Source organism: Phoca vitulina, unplaced genomic scaffold (genome assembly GCF_004348235.1).
Source record: "Phoca vitulina isolate PV1807 unplaced genomic scaffold, GSC_HSeal_1.0 scaffold8, whole genome shotgun sequence".
Taxonomy (NCBI): domain Eukaryota; kingdom Metazoa; phylum Chordata; class Mammalia; order Carnivora; family Phocidae; genus Phoca; species Phoca vitulina.
This window is the reverse complement of record NW_022589711.1, coordinates 60,008,505-60,030,906: the sequence shown is the minus strand read 5'-3', so window position 1 is coordinate 60,030,906 and position 22,402 is coordinate 60,008,505. Positions and strand designations below refer to the sequence as shown.

The 22,402-nt window shown below is 40.8% G+C and overlaps 1 protein-coding gene across 2 annotated transcripts in view; it reads right to left on the bottom strand.

Moving 5' to 3' along the window:
- Positions 1–9,436: 9,436 nt before the first annotated feature.
- The window catches only part of MCCC1 (methylcrotonoyl-CoA carboxylase 1), a 59,545-nt gene continuing 46,579 nt past the window's right edge, over positions 9,437–22,402 (bottom strand). For both annotated transcript variants that reach the window (XM_032407097.1, XM_032407098.1), the window contains 5 exons: positions 16,715–16,764; positions 13,661–13,798; positions 12,174–12,281; positions 10,492–10,563; positions 9,437–9,711 (listed from right to left, as the gene is read on the bottom strand). In XM_032407097.1, coding sequence (XP_032262988.1) covers positions 9,583–9,711; positions 10,492–10,563; positions 12,174–12,281; positions 13,661–13,798; positions 16,715–16,764 — 497 coding nt within the window. In that variant the 3' untranslated portion in view covers positions 9,437–9,582. The remainder of the gene's footprint in view (positions 9,712–10,491; positions 10,564–12,173; positions 12,282–13,660; positions 13,799–16,714; positions 16,765–22,402) is intronic.

Here is a 22,402-nt window from a genome sequence, read left to right as displayed (position 1 = left end):
GCCCAATGAAATGTGTTATTTTTGCTGACTTAAAAAAGGGCCAAATGCTTTTTCAAATTATGAAATATACATGAAACTCTAAATAATGTAAGCGAACAGCTGAACACATTGTTGTAAAATAAACCCCCTGGTATCCACCTTCCCACAAAGGTGAAGAAATAGAGCATCACCAGCACCCAGAACACCAACCCGTCCAGTCCTATCCTAGCCCCTGCCTGCATCCCAGTGGTCACCAGGACGGAGGCAGGTATGTGGGGACACCCAGGACGCCCCAGGGCCCCTGTTTGTATGGGCCCTTCCGAGGCAGAAGCAGGCATTTGCTCTTTGTAAAATTTGCAAGAGTAAACATTTCCCACATTGGGTTAAGATTTCTTTGTACTTTCATAGATAACTTTGCATTCATCATTTCACATATTTTTCTTAAATAGGGTCCCTCCAAATTGTATAAGCCTCAGGACTCATGGAATCTGGATCTGCCCCTAGGCAGAGCTATCCTGACTACAGGATATATAGTCAGGGGCGCCTGGGTGGCTCAGTCGTTGAGCGTCTGCCTCTGGCTCAGGTCATGGTCCCAGGGTCCTGGGATCAAGCCCCGCATCAGGATTCCTGCTCGGCGGGGAGCCTGCTTCTCCATCTCCCACCCCTCCCTGCCACTTGTGTTCCTTCTCTCGCTGTGTCTCTGTCAAATAAATAAATAAAAAATCTTAAAAAAAAAAAAAAAAAAAAGATGTTCTTTGCTCCCAGATGGATCACACAATGTGACACTGTCCATTTTCCAATTACAAATGCTCCACATATTTCTATGAGCTCAAACCTGCAGCTGCCCCGGGAGCTACTTAGAGGAATTGAGGGGCCTTTCCCAAGAGCATGGTAAATGGTTTGGGTTTGGGTTTCCCAGCAGTGGACCTCTGGAGCCGGCTTTCTCTTCTTTATGAGCTAGGCCAGTGAATCAATGACCTCCCTAACGAGTCCCTCCAATGTGGAGTTGCTAACAGAAGCCTCGCTTGTTAGGCACACAGAATATTTACAACAAATCTGAATAGTTTGCCAACACTTAAAAATCATGAGATTTCCCGTGAAAAGTTGGCTTCTTCTGGCTTCTCATAAGCAATTGGAAGATGTAACCCCTCTGGGCTCACATCCCCACCTGGCCTGGCACCTGCTGGGTGGAGCCGAGGCACCCCTGCTTTCTGAAGCCAGACCTCCTCCCTGAAACTCTGCCACTTCACTTAAAGGTCTTCCCTGAGTGTTTGGTCCCTTTAAGCATTTGTGAACCCTGCTCTGACAGATTACCTTGTATTAATACAAATTAAAGATAACAAGGAATAAGTTCCCCCAAATACTCTAAGATGAGTTTCTTGCCAATATTTCCCGCACACTTGACAAAGGTGCTAGTAAGGTATCACCCCAATGGAGTAAAACATATATCTAAAGGCAGATATCATGAATCAAATCAGAAATGTACAAAGGGTCATCTCAAATGAAATAACCTCCCAATCAGAAGCAGTAGGAAGCAGCTAAGCATAACTACAGATCTGTGGTTCTTGAATTTTAGTATGCATCAAAATCTCACCTGGAGGCCTTGTTAAAACAGACTGCTGGATTGCACCCCAGCGTTTCTGATTCATTACGTGTAGGCTGGGAATTTGCCCTTCTAGGAGGTTCTGCGGTACTGCCCAGGCCACTGGCCCAGGAGCGCCTTTTGAAAACCACTGCGGCATCTTACTCAAAATGGGATCGGTCCCCTGGCCAGAGGCCGGGGGAGCTTGTTAGGAATGGAGAATCTAGGGCCCTCTCTAGACCAATGGAATCAGGAGCAGGTGCTTTGTAGGAACATTACATTTTGAGACACACTGAACTAATTGTTCCCAAACCCCCCTGGGAAAAATCACCTGGGTGTTTGTTAAATATACAGAATGCCAGGCCTTTCCTTAGAAATTTCTATTCAGAAATCTATTTTTGTCAAGCACTCCAGGTGATTCCTATCATGAGGAAAGTTTAGGGAAAATAGGTTAATGGTGGTGTTAATAAATCTAAAGAAAGAGTATGTTAATAAAATGGGGGCGAGTAGATGAAACAGGGGCAAGTAGGAAATCCCAGGAGAGAAAATTGGTAGCATAATTTCAACCATTTGGGGCTCTTTAGCCACTGGTAAGCCTTCCTTTTGTGGGGAGAGATGCAGCAAATTGTTAGATCCTATACCACACACCAAACTCCTTTTATCTAGTTCCTTGCGCATCAAGAACGCTTGTCATTATGATTTGGCTTCCCTGTGCTTTTCATACCAGGGGAAACACACCAGTCAAATCAAGAGGCGTACCCGATTGGAGTGACAGGTGCGTGAATCAAGAACTCTTCATTAACGTGTTGAGATATTTTTCTGTGGGTTCTATTAGTGTCTCTAAGAGATCAAACCACTTTTAATAACAAAATCAAATTTCTGGGCATGTGTGTACCTTATTCAAATTGAAGAAGGGACAAATTCTTTTGCCCACAAAGTTGTCTTATGTGGATTCCACTGTGTAGTTTTTAACTTTTTTGTACATTCATTTAAGTCAGATTTTTTTGAAAGAATTACACTAGCAAATAATAAAAGTCTGCAAAAATATATAAGAAAATAAAGCAGAGGATGAGGAAATTGCCTTTTTAAAAAAATTTTAGTCTAGTCGACACATTAGTCTCAGACATAGTGATCGGACACCTTCATGTGTTATGTTATGCTCACAAGTGTAGCTACGGTCTGTCACCATACAACACTGTTACAATATCATTGACTATTCCTTATGCTGTACCTTTCATTCCTGTGACTCATTCACCCCATAACTGGAGGACTATATCTCCTACTCCCTTCATCCATTTTGTCCATCCCCCTGCCCCCTCACTCCTGCAACCATCAGTTTCTTCTCTGTGGACGTTGTCTTTATTTTTTAAGTAGGCTCCATGCCCATTGTGGAGCCCAGTACAGGGCTTGAACTCAGGACCCTGAGATCAAGACCTGAGCTGAGATCAAGAGTCGGCCGCCCAACTGACTAAGCCACCCAGGTGCCTCTGGAAGTTGTCTTTAAATTAACAAATTCTTTCAGTTTTCATAGTGAAATATTGGCCTGGATGAGTCATATCTTTTCTCTTAATCTGTCTCCACAATTCTCCACAAGAAGGGCAAAATTTTACCCTTCTATTTAAAAGACCTAAACCATCATTGAGTCTAAGTTTTTCCAAATATCAGATATTTCCAAAATCCTTTAGTGAAGTAAAAATCTCTGAAAGTTAGATCACATTGCCTGCTCCCCTGTCTATCCCCCAATACCACAGTTTTCATCTGGGAAATTAACAAATTCCTCGTTGATGCTGAAACGTGGTATTTCTCTTACGGTTTCAAGAGAATGATCTTATTCTGGAAATAAGGCCACCAGAAGATCAGTTTGTCCGGAGGGTATTTTTGTTTTGTTTTGTTTTTTTAAGTAGGCTCCATGCTGGGCCCAAACTCACAACCCTGAGATCAAGACCTGAGCCGAGATCAAGTCAGACACCCAACAACTGAGCCACCCAGGTGCCCCTGGAGGGTGTTTTAATGTTAACCCCCATTCTGAACAAAACAGTTTTAATTTCCAGTCCCAGTTCCACCTGAAGTTGCACTGACTTTTTAAGTAGGATGGTCTGGCAAGTAGCTTAACTGTGATTCTCTGGCCAAACAAGCATGGGGGCCATGGTACCATTAAGTTCTCCAGGTGGAGATCTAAAAGAATGACGAGATATTCAACCAAGGAGGTAACGTTTTCAGAAAATGATAAGTTCTGGTTGAGTAAAATTTCCTGTCCCCCTGCCTTGCTAATTCAGGAGGCAGCATTATACATAGAAAGCAGGGAATTTCTGAATGAAAAGTCCTAGTTTCAGTTTTGGTCACAACAACTATGTGAAGTAGGATTGTGTGGAAGTCACTTTCATAATCTCAGTTCCCTCAGATTTCTATGAGGACAATATTGGTGATTCCTCCCTTGGTGATAAAATATCAGTACATCATAAAATGAGTTGTTACTGTGGACACGGTAACACTACCCTCAAATGTAGGTGGTTTTAGCTTAATTTTTCAATAATTCACTACTAGTCTCTGACCAAGGAATTTACTTCTAGGAATTTATCCTAACAGAACTGCATACGTGCAAAATGAAATATTGTCAGGTTCTTCACTGCATTTTTTTTTTTTTGTCATAGCAAGGCTTTGAAAATAACCTAGATGTCCACCAATAAGTGTCTGGTTGAATAAGTTATGTCCATTTAGTGGAACAAATGGGATACCATGCAGCTATGAAACAGAATAAGGAAACTCCCTGTATATTATTATGGAAGGATCACTAAGACACATGGTTAAATAAAAAAAGCAAAGTGCAGAACTTGACCTTTATCGTAGTGGGTTGGAAATTAGAAAATAGAGTTGCATTTGGTTTTGTGCACATAAACACTGGAAGGATACACAACAAACAAAGGCAACTAAATATTGCCAGGGGTGAGGAGGCTGTGGGTAGGAGGGAGATTTTCACTGTATGCCTTTTAGTATACAGTGTTAGATTTTGAACCATGGGCAGGTATTACCTATTCACAAATTAAATTAATACTTATCTGAGAAGAGACTAATGGTATTCACATGGCCAAGGAACTAAAGACCTGTGACTTATCTTGCACATAGATCTTCAGTAGTTGTGTGACATATTGTATTACTGTGGAAGGACTCTAGGGTTCAGTTGTGCAATGGGTCTGGCCTAGAGTGGAGTAAGGAAGGTTGAGGGCAAGGGTTGCCCACTGTGCATGAGGCAGCCCGCTTAGAATGGCATATCAGAAATGGAAGGTCCCGGTGGGGCCAGATGAGCAATAGGAGAACAAACGTAGGTGGGATGCCAGTCTGAATTATGACTAACATGCCACCTGCCTTCAGGAATGGGGACAAAACCACAATGCTTTTATGACATAGGTGGTGATGATAAAGGAGTAAGAATAACTGAGGAGAGAGAGAAGCCCCAAGTTATCTTTTGTTGTTGCTGTTAGTGGGTTTTTTGTTTTTTGTTTTGTTTGGTTTTGGTTTTGGTGGGGGTGATGGATTTGGAACGAGGATTTATTTCTAATCTAAACAAAGGGTTTAGCACCAAGCTTATGAGGAGTGGTCTGTACAGAGAGAATGACGTTAGCCATCTTAGGAGGGACGGAGTTAACGTCAGGGCTGTGACTTGGAGGTTTAAGGGGCGGGTGCTCCCTGTACTTGCCACTCATTGCAGGAGACTGAGCCACTTAGAGGCACCAGGGCATTCTGATTCCCGTGATCCAGCATATGGGAGACAAATGTCAGAGGGACAGGGTAATCTTTGGTATCGGCTGTGATCTGCTAACAATCCAGGCACCCCCTGGTCCAGAAGGAATGGTCTCCCCAGGGTTATTCACAGGGGCTGGGGGCGGATGGGCAAGACTGCTCCCACCCAGCCTGCGACTCTGAGATCTGTGGAGCGTGGGCCGAGCCTCCTGGGATGCCCTATACTTAGAGTCTGGTGGAGGAGAACCACTCCCCCAAGGCTGCAGCTCCCCGGGGCCAGCCCACAGGGAGCAGTGTGTCATTAGCGGGAAGGCACTAATGATCCAAGGCTCCCTGCTCTGGGCACGGAGCAAAGCATTTGGGGACATCCATCTCCTTCCCTCTCACCACACAGTTTGAATCACATTTTCCTCTTCCTGGGTATCTTGAAGCTTGGTGTGAATATCTCGGAGTACTTTTAGAAATCCTTTGACGGAAGGTGCGACAGAAGGGCAAGGTCTTACTATCAACACTGTAAAATATCTTAACCACAACAGAAGATGGAACATAGATGCACATTTCAACTTCTAATATTCCTCAGAGAACGATTTGAGGGTTAAGAATGGTAAGTGCAAGGGTGAGAAGAGAAGCCAGTAGTGGAGGAAAAAACAAAGAATGAGTTCAGCCCCAGTAAGAAGACCTCCCTACTCGGCTGCCCCACTGGAGTGGTGACGCCCACTCACACGGAGCCTGAAGCCAGACAGGGACGGTCCCCGCTCCAGCGCCATCTACACACATGTGACAACTGGAAGATGGAGCCCATCCTTTGTGCAAGAAGCAAGCTGCTTCTGGGCGTGCTGCCGTCCCATCAGCACGCAGGCTCTAGGACATGCCAGCCTGACAGCCCACTGTTGCAGAGGGAGGGGACCGTGGGGCCTTCCCCAGACAGCGCCACAATCTGCCTGTGGCTGACAAGCGCCTGGGTGACCCTGGAGCCGGCTAGAGCTGGGGGAGGGAGTGAAGAGGGGACAGAGTGATGCATGTCCAGTGGGGTTGCTCACCACCCCAGCACCTGGGAATTTTGCTGGCGAGGATAAGCAGCTGAGCTGAATTAAGAGCAGTTCCTTAATTGCTCTGGAGCAATAGCTGCAGTTAAAAATTAATAATAACTATCAGTTGCGAATAAATGATGTTCCAGGCACAGTGTTAAAGGCAACCTATACATTTTCTCATTTAATCTGCCAAACGACCCTGCGAGGTTAGTGTTGCCACCCCCATTTACAGATGATGCTGAGAGTGTCAGTGACTTTCCCCAAGACGCTCCAGTAAGTGGCAAGGCCAAGGGTCTGAATGCCAGAATTTTAACGCCCAAGGCTGTTTTGACTACAATGCTATGTGGCCTCGCCAAGGATTAAAAAGCAATGTCTTAACTTTTGTTGTTTTCTTCATTATTCTAGACCTGAACACAATGCATCCAGAATGCTACTGTCAGAGATAAGGGAGGGAACTGCTTTCTTCCAATCATACAACTCGGGTTTTGACCCATGCTTGTAAATGGAGGTAACCCAAAAGAAAAGCTACTTTTAAGTCGTGGAAATGTGTACCGAGCTCTGTCTTCTCCACCTGGCCCATCCCGCTCAGGCATCCATAGCTGGTGCCTCTTCTGGACTGTCTCCGGTCTCTCTCCACTTTCCAGTCTGTACTCCAGATTGTGGACAGAAACAACTTTGAAAAATGTGTTTGAAAATCTCCATGGCTCCCAACTGCCTCCGGGATCAAGTCCTTTCCCTGCTGGGCAGCCACTTCCCCAGCCCCTCTCTGCCGCGCCCCCCCGTGATCCAGCCCAAGCTGGATGGCTCTGTGCCCCGAACACCGTGTGTACTTTCACGCCTTACTGTTATTATTAGCCCTTGCTAGTCCCTCTCCCTGTGACGGCCTTATCTTACCTTCTTTCTCCGCTGGCAAATGGCTGTACTCCAAAGCCCAGGTCAGATGTCACCGTCTCTCCCTCAGCCTCCCAGCCAAGTAGAAGTGATTACGCCACTCACCTGGCCCCCGCCATGGCACCTAGTGCACCGGTATATCATACTATCAATTAGAGTACATTCTCCTACATAGCTGGATCCTGTTTCCCATTAATTAGGGCAGGAGTAAAAACCGTTTCTTGCCATCTTGGGTTCCAGAGGCCCTGGTATAAGGCAAATGCTCAATGCTCTGTCTTTAGAAGGAACGGATGTAGGCACATGCAAAGGAACTCTGCTCACACAGCACCCCAGTTAGCGATGCTCTCAAAGGATTCCACCAGTATGTGGGTAATTGGGCTGGCGGGCTTTAAGTTCCTTCTCTGCACCAACACGGTCAAGTAACAAGGAAATTGAGAGCTCGATCTTATTCCATGAAAGAGATCAAAGGGAGAAAATAGCAACCCCTAATTTCCACCAGAGCACCTTTGCTTTTCCCTCTTGTAGAGAGTTTTGCTTGGATAGGGGCAAAGCCTCTGTTGCTAAAAATAGATTTAAAAAGCTCTGGTTGAGATGGCCTTGTCCTTTATTACCCCATGCCTAAATATCTGTAAGAACTTCCTAGCTGGTTTTCTAGGCTCTAGTCTTTTCCTCCTCCATCCACATGCATCTTGCTGCCAGATGAGATTTTTTAAAGTATTATTTGAATTATGAAGAGTTTCTATGTAACATGTTAGTTATGAAACATAATTGCATGATAAATATAACCAACCAACCATTCAGCCCTAGAATATTAGCGGCAGCTTGCATCCATCTCTATATGCCTCACCTGTCTCAACCACTGGCCTAATTAATACCTGAAGCTAATCCCTGTCGTTAACTTTATGATTCCAAAACGCATGCCTTGGTGTTCTTAGCCTGTTTATTTTGTTGTTACATAGTATTCCACTGTGTGCCATACCAGTTATTTACCCCTTCTCCTGCCAACCAACTGGGATTGTTTCCAATGTTATGGGTAATGTGGCTATGAACATTCTTAGTGCACAAGTACATTTGTACATTTCTAGAAGTTAGGTCATAGGGTATGCAAATGTTCAACCTTGTGAAATAATGTCAAAATTTCTTAAAGGGGCTCTACTAGCCTGATGAATTTTCTACAAATCCCTGTTTTCCCTGCTAAAAAATAATTCAATGTAACTGCTACTTGCAAGATAAAATCCAAAAGGGCTCTTCCTTGCCAGTTAGTCTGGCCCCAACCTCTTATAGCCCCCAAATACCCTCTTTACTTCAGTTGGGCAGATCTGTTTTTGGATGTAGAACACACCTTACTCATTTTCGTTTCTTTTTAAAATTTATTTATTTGAAAGACAGAGAGCACACACAAGCGGGGGAGCGGCATAGGGAGAGGGAGAAGCAGGCTCCCTGCTGAGCAGGGAGCCTGATGAAGGGTTCAATCCCAGGACCCTGAGGTCATGGCCTGAGCCAAAGACACTTAACCAACTGAGTCACTCAGGTGCCCCATTCATCTTCTTTTCTTTCCTTTTTTTTTAGGGAGGGGGGAGAGGGAGTGAGGGGGGAAGAGCAAAGGGAGAGGGAGAGAGAGAGAATCTTTTATTTTTTAATTTTTTAAAGATTTTATTTATTTGACACGGGGCGGAGGGGGGGGCAGCAAAGTGAGAGGGAAAAGCAGGCTCCCCCACCAAGCAGGGAGCCTGATGCAGGGCTCAATCCCAGGATCCTGGGATCATGACCTGAGCTGAAATCAAGAGTTGGACATTTAACTGACTGAGCCACCCAGGCTCCCTAGGAGAATCTTAAGTAGGCTCCACACCCAGTGTGGAGCTGGATACGAGGCTTGATCTCACAATCCTGAGATCATGACTAAAGCAGAAATCAAGAGTCGGACACTTAACCGGCTGAGCCAGCCAGGCGCCCCAGGAAAATTACGTTCAACTCAATCATGTTTTCAGATTTGCTTCTGTCTCTGAAATATGTCTATTTTCATCATGATTGTAAGTGGGAAATAATTTAAACAACCTTTTCGCTACCCGCCTTCCTAAAAGACACTACAGTGTATAAAATTTGAGGCAGAAACAAACTATATTAGCTTCCAATAAAAAAGTAAAATTCAATCTATTAGTATGAAATATTTTGAGATAATTTATTGTGTTGGTGACCCAAGTACATGATTCTCAAAGATAAAAATGTGTTTTAGCCTAATCATACAATCATTTAGTAAAACTGCTGTTTATTGGACTCCGAGAAAAGCAGGAAGGCACTTTCCCTTTTTGTAGAGATACTATATTGAAGATACTGCTTAATGGAGCATTTCTTTGATGGAGTTTACTCTGCTTTTCTTTTGTCAGATTCCTCTTCCTCAAACTCGATTAAAGGATCGTGTCTGTTGGCCTGAGAACCTTCTTTGTAGAACACTTTCTTGATCGTGCCATCCTTTGGGGCCTTTATGGTGTGCTGCAGGGACACAAGACATGAAATGATTGCAATACCAATGAAGACTGAGCACGCAGCATGGCAAGAGAGAAGTGAAAAATAAAGCCAGTTGTTCTGATGTTTCTCAAGCTTTTTTATACCACAGCACCCAGAGAAAAATAACCTTTTTATGGTGTGCTTTGGAGTTGTGAGGAGTCACTATTCTACATACCTGTAACATACTCAAGGTCACTGATCAGGAAGCTCTGGCCTATTGGTAATTCACAACAAGCTTCACCACAGAGTCTCACTTGAGAAGCTGTTAAAAACTACCGATCCTCGGGCCCCACTCCAGGGGATCCCAATTCAGCCAGTCTGGGGAAGTAGTTTTGAAAAGCCTTCCCCATCAGGGGATTGTAATATGTGGCCAGGCCAAGAACTACTGGCCTACAATTTCCAACCATCTACAAACCTCAACAGCTCATCTAGTTTGACTGAGGTTTCACCTTGATACTGATGCTTGGCATCCCAAGTTTGGCCTTAGAAAATACCAACAGTTTAACAATCAGCTGGGGGGAACTGCCTGAATTTAAGCTATTGATAATTTCTTTAATTTCAGTATCAGAATGGACAGGTGCAATTTCACAAAATTAAAATGAAAATGTATTTAAAAGAAGGGTGGTTTGGTTTAATGTCTTGCAGTTAATGCTTCCATCAACCCGTGGCTCTTAATATTTAAAATGGTATTAACTTATAAAAAAAAAAAATTAGGTCTGAAAGTTCCCAAAGTTTAATTGGCAAGTGAACTTGTGATTTCATTACCTCCATTTTCATGGCAAGCATAACCATTAGAGAATCTCCAGCTTTTACTCTGTCTCCGACTTTCACAAATATCTAGAAATTAAGAGTGACAGGTTAATATTGAAAAACAGAGGTCCCTCGTGGTCCAGAGTTGGAGTACGAATGTACACAGTGAAAGTATAGATCTATGTGGTTGTCTTATCTGCCAAAGACAGGTGTGCTGAGGCAAATCAGGGACCTACAGGTCAATCTGTGTTGCTGGGCCTCTTGTCAGTGGGGAACACTGCTTAGCTCCTCACCTCCATCCCCAAACCATCTAGTTTTCCTTGAATCAGATGAATATGCTTTATATATCTTGAGATCCTTTTGTGTTTTCATGAATGTACAGACAAGCCATACCACCACCAAGGAAGAACCAACATACTTAAATGTCATAGGCAGGGTGGAGGGTCACACCTTGTTTTCTAGATTTTATAGGTGGTCTAGGATAGTGCTCCAAGTTTTGAGGCCCCTGTGTGGTAAATGCATAGACGACTATCTTCATGTGAAAGAATTAAACTTATTGGCAACCCTGGAAAAAAATCTTTATTTTCCTTTTTACATGTATAAATGAACTCATATATCCCATGTCTCAGCTGTCTTCCCGGTTAACATGGTGATGAAGCAGTTTTTGGAAACATCACACAGTGGAGTTAGGTTCTAAAGTCAATGTGTAGAGCCCAAAGTGTGAAAAATAAGAACACCTCTGAAAGCCCCCAAATCACCCAATGCTGGGTGATGCTATAATAGTGCTTGATGAAATGCATGGTCTAGGGGGCAGCTATGGGGAAAATGTGCATCTTCTGCCACAGATGTGCAGGGATGCCCACATTATGGAATGTCCATGGGAACAGAGACTGAGTGATCCAAGTCTCTGAGCTCATACTCCCTCTGGGGCAAACATCTGTAGAGGGGAATGGTGGGTGCAATCACTTTCACTACTTAAATGGTTATTTTCTTCTCCTTCTTTTTGGGTACCAAGAATATAGTGTTGAATTTTTATGACTTAGATGCAATTAAAGGGACCCTACTATATTCAGGTGTATAAAAAGGTTACTACTGATCCGCCACCATTTGAAGTTATTTCAGTATGGATCATAACTCTGAATACATATAGCATTCAACACCAAACCTCGTTGTTCTTCACCAGTAGCAGCCTTTCAAATTTCATTTTAACCCACATGCAATTATGTACATTAGAAAAACTGTTACTTCACGATAAATTGTTTGCTGTTACGTTTAACATTAAAAAACAGACCTTTTGGATAATGCTTGGTGAATGTTCCATTTTAATCATAAAATGACAAATTTAGATTATTTGTACTTTGATGGAAATTCCCACTTTCAAAAATAACAGTATCGTAAATTAGGTAAATGGGTATTTTCATTGAAGACTGAACATAGAACTGGAATCTGTCATACAGTCTCTTGTTTTCTTTCTTTTTTTAAGGTTTTATTTTTAAGTAATCTCTACACACAACATGGGGCTTGAACTTACAACACCAAGACACATGCTCTATCGACTGAGCCAGCCAGGTGGCCCAGTCTCTTGTTTTCTTGAATAGGATGCTTTCCAATGAGAAAGATTTGGAGAGGGAAAAATGATGTATATGCCATTTACTGGGCCTTACTGAACATCCTTCTACATACATTCACATGATTACCTTTTCAATGGTACCCGTCATAGGAGCTATGGTACCTTCCTGAGTTCCATCTGAGCTCATTGAAGACAAGTATTTGGGGACTGGAATGCCAATCTGAGTACTTCCTTCCTATAAATAGAAACCAAACTGGAAATGAAATCAAGATCAAATCACTGTAGTTTTATTAATATACCCAGGGTAATGACTGTCTTCAAGCTATTTGTTAAATATTAGTCATCTTTAATACCAGGGTTCCAATCAAGCTTTGTGACCTTAAGCAAATTACTAACCCCCTCTCAGTCTTGGTTTCCCATTATAAAGGAGTAATGGCATCATGCCTCACAGGGGATTAAAGGAATTAATGTATATAACTGTTGATAACAGATAGCCACCGTCTGAAAGCCATTTGAGTAGCATCCCCACTATCAAGGGCTTAGTCTAAGCCAGGAACTGTTCTTAACAGTTATATATATATATATATATATATATATGTATATATATATATATATATAGAGAGAGAGAGAGAGAGAGAGAGAGTGTGTGTGTGTGTGTGTCATTGATCATCACAGCAAGCTTACGAGGTAGGCAGGTACTGTTATTTTTCCTGTTTAGAGAAGGGGAAACTGAAGCCAGAGAGTTTAACTTGCCCTAGCTCACACAGCTGCTGAGGTAGAGCCGGGATTTCACATTCCAGAACTCCTACTCGTCACCACTCCACCATACTGCCTCCACCACCATATTGTTACCAGAGTAACTATGGAAAGGAATGCCTGATCAAGTGAGATCATCCTTGATTCTGTATAAAGTAAATTACCGGAATACTAAAGGCATCTCATCACAAAGGAGTATGATCTGTAAGATGGTTCTCAAATGTGAGAAGACTCTGAAGAGGCCACAATGTATCTGATAATCCATTTTCTTTTCTGCCCATGCAGAAACTACGGGCTCATCAGGCAGCAGGCTCCTAACTGGGAGCAATGAGTCAGGAGACATGCTCCTACCCAAATCTATGCCACGCCTGCCTCAATCATCAACCATCCTTTGACTGCCAAGACACCACCATTAACCCCCACTACCTTCCTACTGCCCACCTTCCCCACAAGGAATATTGGCTCCACAGACTCTTCCCTCAATGGTCACCTCCTCCCAAATCCCCAGAATTCCAAGTGCCAGGAGGATGGGGTTGGGAAAGTATTCAGGCACCAAATCCCTGAGAAAATACTGCGCACTGGGCAGCGAGATACCTTCTGACAAGAAGGGTGTAAGGACGTGTTTCAGAATTCAAGGAAGAAAATGAGTATGTATCTATCAGTGAGGAGCTGTGTGAACAAAAGAACTAGGGAAGGCAGGAATGTGGCAAAGAAACAGAGTGGAGCGGGGGACACAGAGGAAAGGTCACAGCAGTGATGGAAGGAAGCAGGGTCTTTCTAATGTTTCAGTGGGATGCCTCTGGTCAAGCAATGTTCTCCCAAACCTCAACAGTGTTATTATAAAAAAAGACACATTACCATGGAAAATAAGTAAATAGTGTTTTCCAGGATAATTAGTTTAGTTTTACTAACAACTCCATTAACAGAACATTTCAGGTAAGTGCAGTCTCCCTCAGTACAAAGATCACCAAGGACTTGGAAAGTTTTATCTTCAATCTGAAAATAAAAACAGAAAAATTAGATCCTTAAAATAAATAAACAACCCTACAGAATTCATAAAATCAGAATTCTTTACTATTAATAGTTTCAAAAGGAAACAGGTGAAGTATTTTTTTAAAAAGCCATGTATGAACTTTCCCCTAAGATTCATAAACAAAGTTCTCTAGATAGAAACAGCACAAGATAATTAAAAAGATAACTTATCTACAGCACCATAATGCTACAGATAAATGTTCACTTAAGAATAACAATAAAAACATGAAATAGAAATACAAATTAAGCAAGATTATTAAAATTCAGTTGACTCTATTACATGTTAGTATTCATTTCTGAGTACCTGAAGTCAAATTTGGTTTTACTATGCCAATGTCAGTAAAGAAAAAAGCCAGAACCACACAATTAGATGGTATATCTTTTATCTCCCCAACATGTAGATAAAATTTATGGGTTTCAGTTTTGAGTTTAAGAAGATAAATTAGCTGGAGACTGGCCACAGTTTTCTCACTGTAAGAGAGAATGCCAAAGAACAGATTTCACACTTGATCTTTCAAGGAAGCTGACAAAGGGACATGAAACCTTTCTGTTTTAAAAAATATTTTCTCACATATACTATACTCAAGAAAAAAAATTCCTCTACACACAGGAAATCCATTTAAATCTTCTCTATTTTTCATTTCAGTTCCCACGAGGTTATTGTCCAAGTCCTGTGGCTATTCTTTTCAAATATATTATAGAGGCTAAGGTGAACCAGGTTACATTGCAGTATTTATACACTGGTTCTCATCTATCCTAAGTTAAATATGACATTTACTGGGCTCTGTAACCTACTAAAACAGCCGTTTGAATGTTTGTGGAATTCTCAGGACATAAAGGTTAGATCGGGAACAGTTTTGTTTAAAGGTTTACACAAGCGCATTCTAAATTTGTGAATGTAGTTCAAAGAGCAGATTAGAACAAATCTATAGTTGACTTTACCAAGGGAATAAGAAAGGGATCCCCAAACCAGAGGTACTGATACGAATTACAACTCTCCTATACTAAAATAGGTAGACTTTCCAGTTTTTCTGAATCTCAGTGAAACAAAATGGTATCTCATGGCATTGGCAGATCCACAGCATATCCTCAATCAATTCTTTTTGCAGGACTTAAAGTCTCTTGGCTCATATTAAAAATGATTTGTTCTGCTCTCTGACTTTGTACCTATTTATGAATTTGGTTGAGTTCTCACATTGTTGTTTTTGTTTTTTAATCCCTTTCAGCATTTCATTTTGCCAGTGTAATGGACTTTTCAATTGAGGACTATCATGAACATTTTCACCAGAGATTCTCAAAGTATGACCTTGGGGTCCCCAAGACCCTTTTCAGGGTCCACAAAGTCAAACTACTTCATAATAATACTAATGTTACTTGCCTTTTTTTACCCTCATTCTCTCATGAATATACAATAGGATTTTCTAGAGACTGCAGGACATGTGATAATGTTACCCTGACAGCTAATGGAACATGTGCTTGTATAATCTTAGGTTTTAAATTTTCTCAGTTTATCCTACAACTCAACAACAACAACAAAAAACCAACCTGATTTAAAAAAACAAGAGGCAAAGGACTTGAATAGACATTTCTCCAAAGAAGATATACAAATGGCCAATTAGCATATGAAAAGATGCTCAACAACATTATTCATTATGGAAATGCAAATCAAAACCACAGTGAGATAACACTTCATACCCATTAGGATGGCTATTATAAAAAAGAAAAAAGAAACAAAATCAATGTGGGCGAGGATGCAGAGAAAAGGGAACCCTTGTGCACTGATGGTAGGAACGTAAAATGGTGCAGCCACTGTGGAAAACAGTATGGTAGTTCCTCAAAAAATTAAAAATATGATCCAGCAATTCTATTTATGGGTATATGCCCAAAAGGATTGAAAACAGGGTCTCAAAGAGGTATTTGTCCCCCATGTACATAGCGGCATTATCCACAATAGGCAAAAGGTGGAAGCAACCCAAGTCTCCATCAAGAGATGAATGAATAAACAAAGTGTGGTAAATAGAGGCAATGGAATATCATTCCACTTCCAAAAGGAAGGAATCTTGGACACATGCTACAACGTAGAAGAACCTTACAGACATGCTAAGTGAAATAGCCAATCACAAAGGGCAAATGTTGAATGATTTCATTTATATGAGGTACTTAAAGTGGTCAAATTCATAGACACAGAAAAGTAGGATGGTGGCTGCCAGAGGCCGGGAGCGGGGGAGGCGGAAAGGGGCAAGGGGAGTGTATTGTTTAATGGGTACAGAGAGAGTGTCAATTTTGCAAGAGGAGAAAAGAGGAGATGGGTGGTGGTGATGCTTGTAAAACAAATGTTAATATATTTAATGTCTTTAACTCCAAAATGTTTAATATGGTAAATTTTACATATAATTTTTAAAATATACATTAAAAAGAACAGTAAGAAATAAAAGTATGCTCGGTCTAACTTCCTAAATGGTAAATATTAATACATGTAATTAACACAAACAAGAGCTCTTCGGGGAGTCTTAATAATTTTTAAAGGTGTACATGGATTTTGAGACCAAAAAGTTTGAGAATGGCTGCTTTCGATGTAAATACATGCACATACTTTAGAGACTTGTCAGGCGTCTGATTCAAAGCTATTATTACTATTTTTTTTTCTTTTACCAAGTTTTCATTCTTAAGGGAACCACAGACAAATTGAGGAGACAATCAGAACTGTAGAGGGGGTAATTTCCCCAAATTGGTCTGAAATAAAAGCACATGACATCCTCCTAACTATAGTCATACTGGTCACCAGCTTAGGAGAAACCAGAGTGTGAAAAAAAGACCCTCCTCGGTATGAGAGAGATCAGATTTAGCTTTAAACTGTAGAACAAAACCAGTTAGACTTACCCGCATGCTATACGACCCATCACGGTTATATGTTACAGCTATGGCTACATCTTTATGGAAAAGGGGGAAAAGTTGAAGAAAAATTAGAAGACATTCATTTATTCAGTAACTGACATTCTACAGATCTCTTTCAACCTAAAAGATATCAACATCTTTTAACTACCTGACAATAAAGATAAAAAAAAAAATCTATAGGCAGGTTCCAAAAAAGGTGAATTTCAAAGTTTTCTTTTTCTTTTTTTTTTTAAATGGAGTTTTAGCAGTCCCTTAACTATAGAAAATAAACTGGTGGTTACAGGGGGGTGGGGGGGAAGGAATGGGTAAAACAGGTGATGGGGATTAAGAGTACACTTATCTTGATAAGCACTGAGTAAGGTATAGAATTGCTGAATCACTATATTGTATACCTGAAACTAATAAACACTGTACGTTAACTACACTGGAATTAAAATTTTTTTTAAAATGGAGTTTTAGCTCTTTGAATGTTTGTAGGATATTTTAGATATTTTTCCTTCAACAAGAAAAGTTGCAGTGTTAAAGCAGGAAATGCAATGAATTGGGAGAGAGAAATTCTGGTTTAAGACCCAAATCTGCCATCTGTCACATGATCACCTCTGTGATCTTGACTAGGTCATTTCAAATCTCAGAGTCCTGATTTCCTGGTCCATTCTGACCCATTAAATGGGTATGAGAATGTAACAATGATTTAATAAATGTGAAAGTGCTTTGTAAACTGTAACAGACCATACGAATATACAATATATTTCATAGTATCATGTGAACACAGAATTGGTTAAAGACTTTCCTAGCAGATGGGGGCAAAAAGAAGACGTTCCCAGGAGATGGAAATCAGAAGTCTTGCGGTGTAGAGAATGCAGACCAAAGTCATTTCATAGACTCCTGATACTTTAACTACCATTTTGATGCTGCCAGCTCAAATCTATTTCCAGCCCTGACCTTCCTTCTCCAGAACTGATTAGTCATTCCCAGCTGGATGCTCTATCGGCACCTTAAAGTGAACATGGTGGGTCCAATAAATCATCTCCCCGCTCTGCCTGCACTCTTTCCCGCCCTGGGAGCTCCATGACTGGCATTACTATTTTCCTTGTCCTGCAGGTTGAAAACCTGTCATTACCATACCTTCTCCTTCGCTTTCCACATGCGATAGTCAACTACAAAGCTCCCAAATTCTTCCCTATCTGTCCTCTTCATTTCTTCCTCTCATGCCCATCGCTCGACCCTGATTCAGGCGGAGGGCCACAGGCCTGGGTAACTCTGAGGTCTTCTTGGGACTTCCTGCTTCCTTCTCAGCCCTTCCAGCTGACGCTTCCTAGCATGTCTCCACCATATTCAAAATATCGGACCTGGTATTGAAGGCCCTAAACTCTCAGTCTTATTTCCCACCATTCTTCTACATAGCCCTATATGACAACCAAATGGGAAAATGGGCAAATTAATGTTCTCCATATGTGCCTCCAGTCTTCCCCCTACTGTGCTTCTTTGCTCATGCTCCTCCTTCACTATGTTGTCAGTCCCCAGCCCCACCAAATGAAACCTCACCCTGTGTTCACATCATACCCATTCATGGTCCCTGGGAAAAGTCTGTCTAGCTGGAATGAATTTCCTCTCCTCTGAACGTTTAGACATTTGCATATAAAACACCATTGTGATTCCTTCCTCATCCAGTTTTATAATAGAATGATTTTTCTCTTTATCAGCTGTTTTAAAAAAAAGTGCAAAAATAAAACTGTTCCCAAATATCAAATACTGAAGTACATAAAGTAAAAAGGGAAAGTCCTCTCTACTGCCCAGTGTAACTACTGTTAAACTCTTTAATGTGTGTCCTTTCAGAATGCACAAACTTATATTTTTTTATAAAAATAGTATATTCTTATACATATTGTTCTGCAACCAACTTAAAAAAAATTTTATTTATTTTTCCACCTTTTTTTATTAACATATGACATATATACCTACTTTGTCTTTCAACAGCAGCAAGGGGGTAGTTTAATAATGATGATGATGATGACAGCTAATGTGTACTGGACTGCTTGCTATATGCTGCACAACGAGCTTTCTGTGTATCGTCTCATTTAACATCCACAATAACCCAAGGAAGTAATTATCACTATCATTCCCATTCATGGCTGAGGACACTTGATGCTTAGAGAGAGTGTATGTCTTCCCTAAGGGTCACACACAACAGAGGAACCAGAATCAAACCCATAACAGCCTAACTCCAGGGTCCGCATTATTTTTAGTTTATTTTAGTTTTTTAAAGATTTACTTATTTATATTAGAGAGGGAGACAGAGACAGACAGAGAGAGCACAGTGGGGAGGAGCAGAGGGAGAGGGAGAGAGAGAGAGAGTCCCAAGTAGACTCTGCACTGAGTGTGGAGCCCAACGCGGGGCTAGATCCCATGACCCTCAGGGGCCTCAGGGCCTCAGCCCAAATCAAGAGTCGCAGACACCTAAACGACTGCGCCCCCCATGCACCCCCAGGGTCTGCATTATTAACCACCACACCACCTATCTTCCCAACACACCCACTTCTCCTTTGCTATATGGTAAATTCCTTAAGAGAGGAAAGTAGGGACAAAGACATCTTTTTTTCTCTTCACATTACTCAGAACATCTATTTTTTTGAAAACTTTATAATGAACATATTAGTAAATGAACCTTCTCCAACCTATATCTTGCCAATATCTTTTAACCCTTCTGAAGAGAAAATGCATCCAATTATACCAGATTAGGGTTTTTTTTCGATTTATGAAATATGAAAAGTATTTAGCTGACATGAAAGTCAACAGAATCATAGTAAACACATTTCCAGGAAAACTATAAATTCTTTTTTAAAAAATTTCTTAAAAATTTGAATTATTGTTGACATACAATATTAAATTAGTTTCAGGTATACAACACAGTGAATTCAACAACTGTATACATTTTTAAATGCTTACCATAAGTGTATTATATTATTGACTATATTCCCTATGTTGTACTTTTCATTCGTGTGACTTGTTTTATAACTTGAAGTTTGTACCTCTTAACCCCCTTCACCATTTCATCCGCTGCCCCCAACTCCTTCAGCAACCACTAGTTTGTTCTCTATGAGTCTGTTTCTCTCTTTGTTGTTTATTCACTTGTTTCATTTTTTAGATTCCACATATAAGTGAAATCATATGATATTTGTCTTTCTCTGGCTTATTTCACTTAGCATAATATTGTCTAGGTCCATCTATGTTGTCACGAATGGCAAGATTTCATTCTTTCTTAAGGCTGAGTAATATTCCATTGTGTATATATGCCACGTCTTCTTTATCCATTCATCTATCGATAACCCACAGCTAACATCATACTCAATGATAAAAAGCTGAAAGCTTTCCCACTAAGGTCAGGAACAAGACAAGGATGGCTGCTCTCACCACTTTTATTCAACATAGTACTGGAAGTCCTAGTCAGAGCAATCAGACAAGAAAACAAATAAATAAAAGACATTCAATTGATAAAGAAGTAAAACTTTCATTATTTGCAGATAATATGATACTATACATAGAAAATCCTAAAGACTACCAAAAAACTATTAGATCTAATAAATGAATTCAGCAAAGTTGCAGGATACGAAAATCAATACACAAAAATCTGTTGTGTTTCTATTCACTAATAATGAAATAGCAGAAAGGGAAATAAAGAAAACAATCCCATTTACAATTGCACTAAAGGAATAAATTCTTTCATATGTTACAGGGTAACTGAACGTGTTCCTCCCTCCCCTAGTTATCTCTAGATCTCCTCAAGAGAACGTTAAATATCCTCCTATTTCTCTATTTTTAAAATTAATTAATTTTAAGTAAGCTCTATGCCCAACGTGGGGCTTGAACTCATGACCCCGAGACCAACTGAACCAGCCAGGCGCCCCATCCTCTTATACATTTAATAAGGTATGTAAGTGTAGCATGGCACAGTGTTAGGTAAGCGCATATACCCTGGAGTGTGGGTTCGAATTCTGGCTCCACCAATTACTTTTGGAATGACTTTAAGAAAATTATTAATCTAAGCTTTGGTTCCCCATTTATGAAGTTGACACTAATAATAACACCAATTTCATTGGCCTATTCTGAAAACGGTAATTAAATAATCATGGAAAGCACTTAATATCTGACATATACAAAACAACTCAATAAATCTTAGCTATTATTCTTATTCTTATTATTGAGGGTAGGGCAGGGTTTTGTGAAGCATGGCCACTACCAACAAAGTAGGAATTTTTCAAGCCTTAAATATTTAAAATACTTGATCATTCTCACTGAGATCATTCATTAAGAGTTGGTTCTACTTTAAATTCACAAATGCTTCTGGGCCCTTAAGACTTCCTGTTTGGTGTACTCACTTATTCAATCATGGTATTGTTAATTAGCATTTATCAGAGACCCACCAGAACATTTCTGACAGCTGGGTTATTGTTGAAAAAGACTACCAGAAGAATGTAGTGAACAGCAATCGTGCTGGTTTTCAATAATGTATTCATTTTTTAATTAAAAATTTTAAAAATTTCCAAGAAATGCAGTAAAGTTCAAAACACTGCTAAGTGCCTTGGTGAAGATCCACACCAAATAACACAGTTGGCTCATCTGACTCTTAATCACACATGCGATTTTTCTGTTTAATTTAGGCTGAAGAGGCCACTGAAACTTTACTCCTACTGAGACTTATATTCAGTATATAGGGGTCTAGAATAAGATAATCCCTGATTTTGGAGGGACTGTTTTTTAAGAATGAAATGAATAACCACACTAGCATAAAATGGATAGGTTAACCATTTGCAGAATGCTACTCTATAAGGGATGTTTGCAAACATTTTTTTCCACGTACTCAATACATTGAAGGTAATGACCATCCAGGTTCAGGATGAAAAAATATCTCAAGAGCTGTAACCCAATCAACTTCTGTGAAAAAGGAATTTGCTAAAAACTGAACAGATGTCTACACAGAGTTGAGATAAAGATCTTACTCTGTCTGGGGAGGAGGGTACTACCATGAGCTAGCAGGAAGATTCTGTTCTACCTGGTAGGCACGTTTTTATAATGGAGCTTTCACAGTTCAATGACACCTCACGTTCAAGATTATGCAGCCCCACCAGCTCTGACTCTGCACCCATCTGGCTTCCCATGCAAAGTGTCCTGCAGCAGAAGGGATACTGCTATCAAGGGATTCTGATCCCTCTGGTACATTGTTCCAGTCACAAATTTATAAAAAATTTAAAATTTTTGATGTCAGCCTCTCCTGGCTTCAATTACAATAAATCAGTCCCACCCTCAACCTACCCAAATTAGTTTGCAGCCAAAAATCCATTTTCCACTGGAAAAGTAAAAATGGCACAGGAGTCAAGGTCAGAAAGGCTGGATGTCAATGTCACTAATCTTCAGTAAGTTACTTCACCTTCTCTGCCTCAGTTTCATTGGCTGTACATGGGTATGGCAGGGACTCCCCCTCATTCAATTACAGTGAAGATAAATTTTTTTTAAGATTTTATTTATTTGTTTGAGGGAGAGACAGAGAGAGAGCACGAGGGGTGGGGAGGGGCAGAGGGAGAGGGAGAAGCAGACTCCCTGTTGAGCAGGGAGCCCAATGGGCACCGGGCTTGAGCCCAGGGTCATGAATCATGACCTGAGCTGAAGGCGGACATT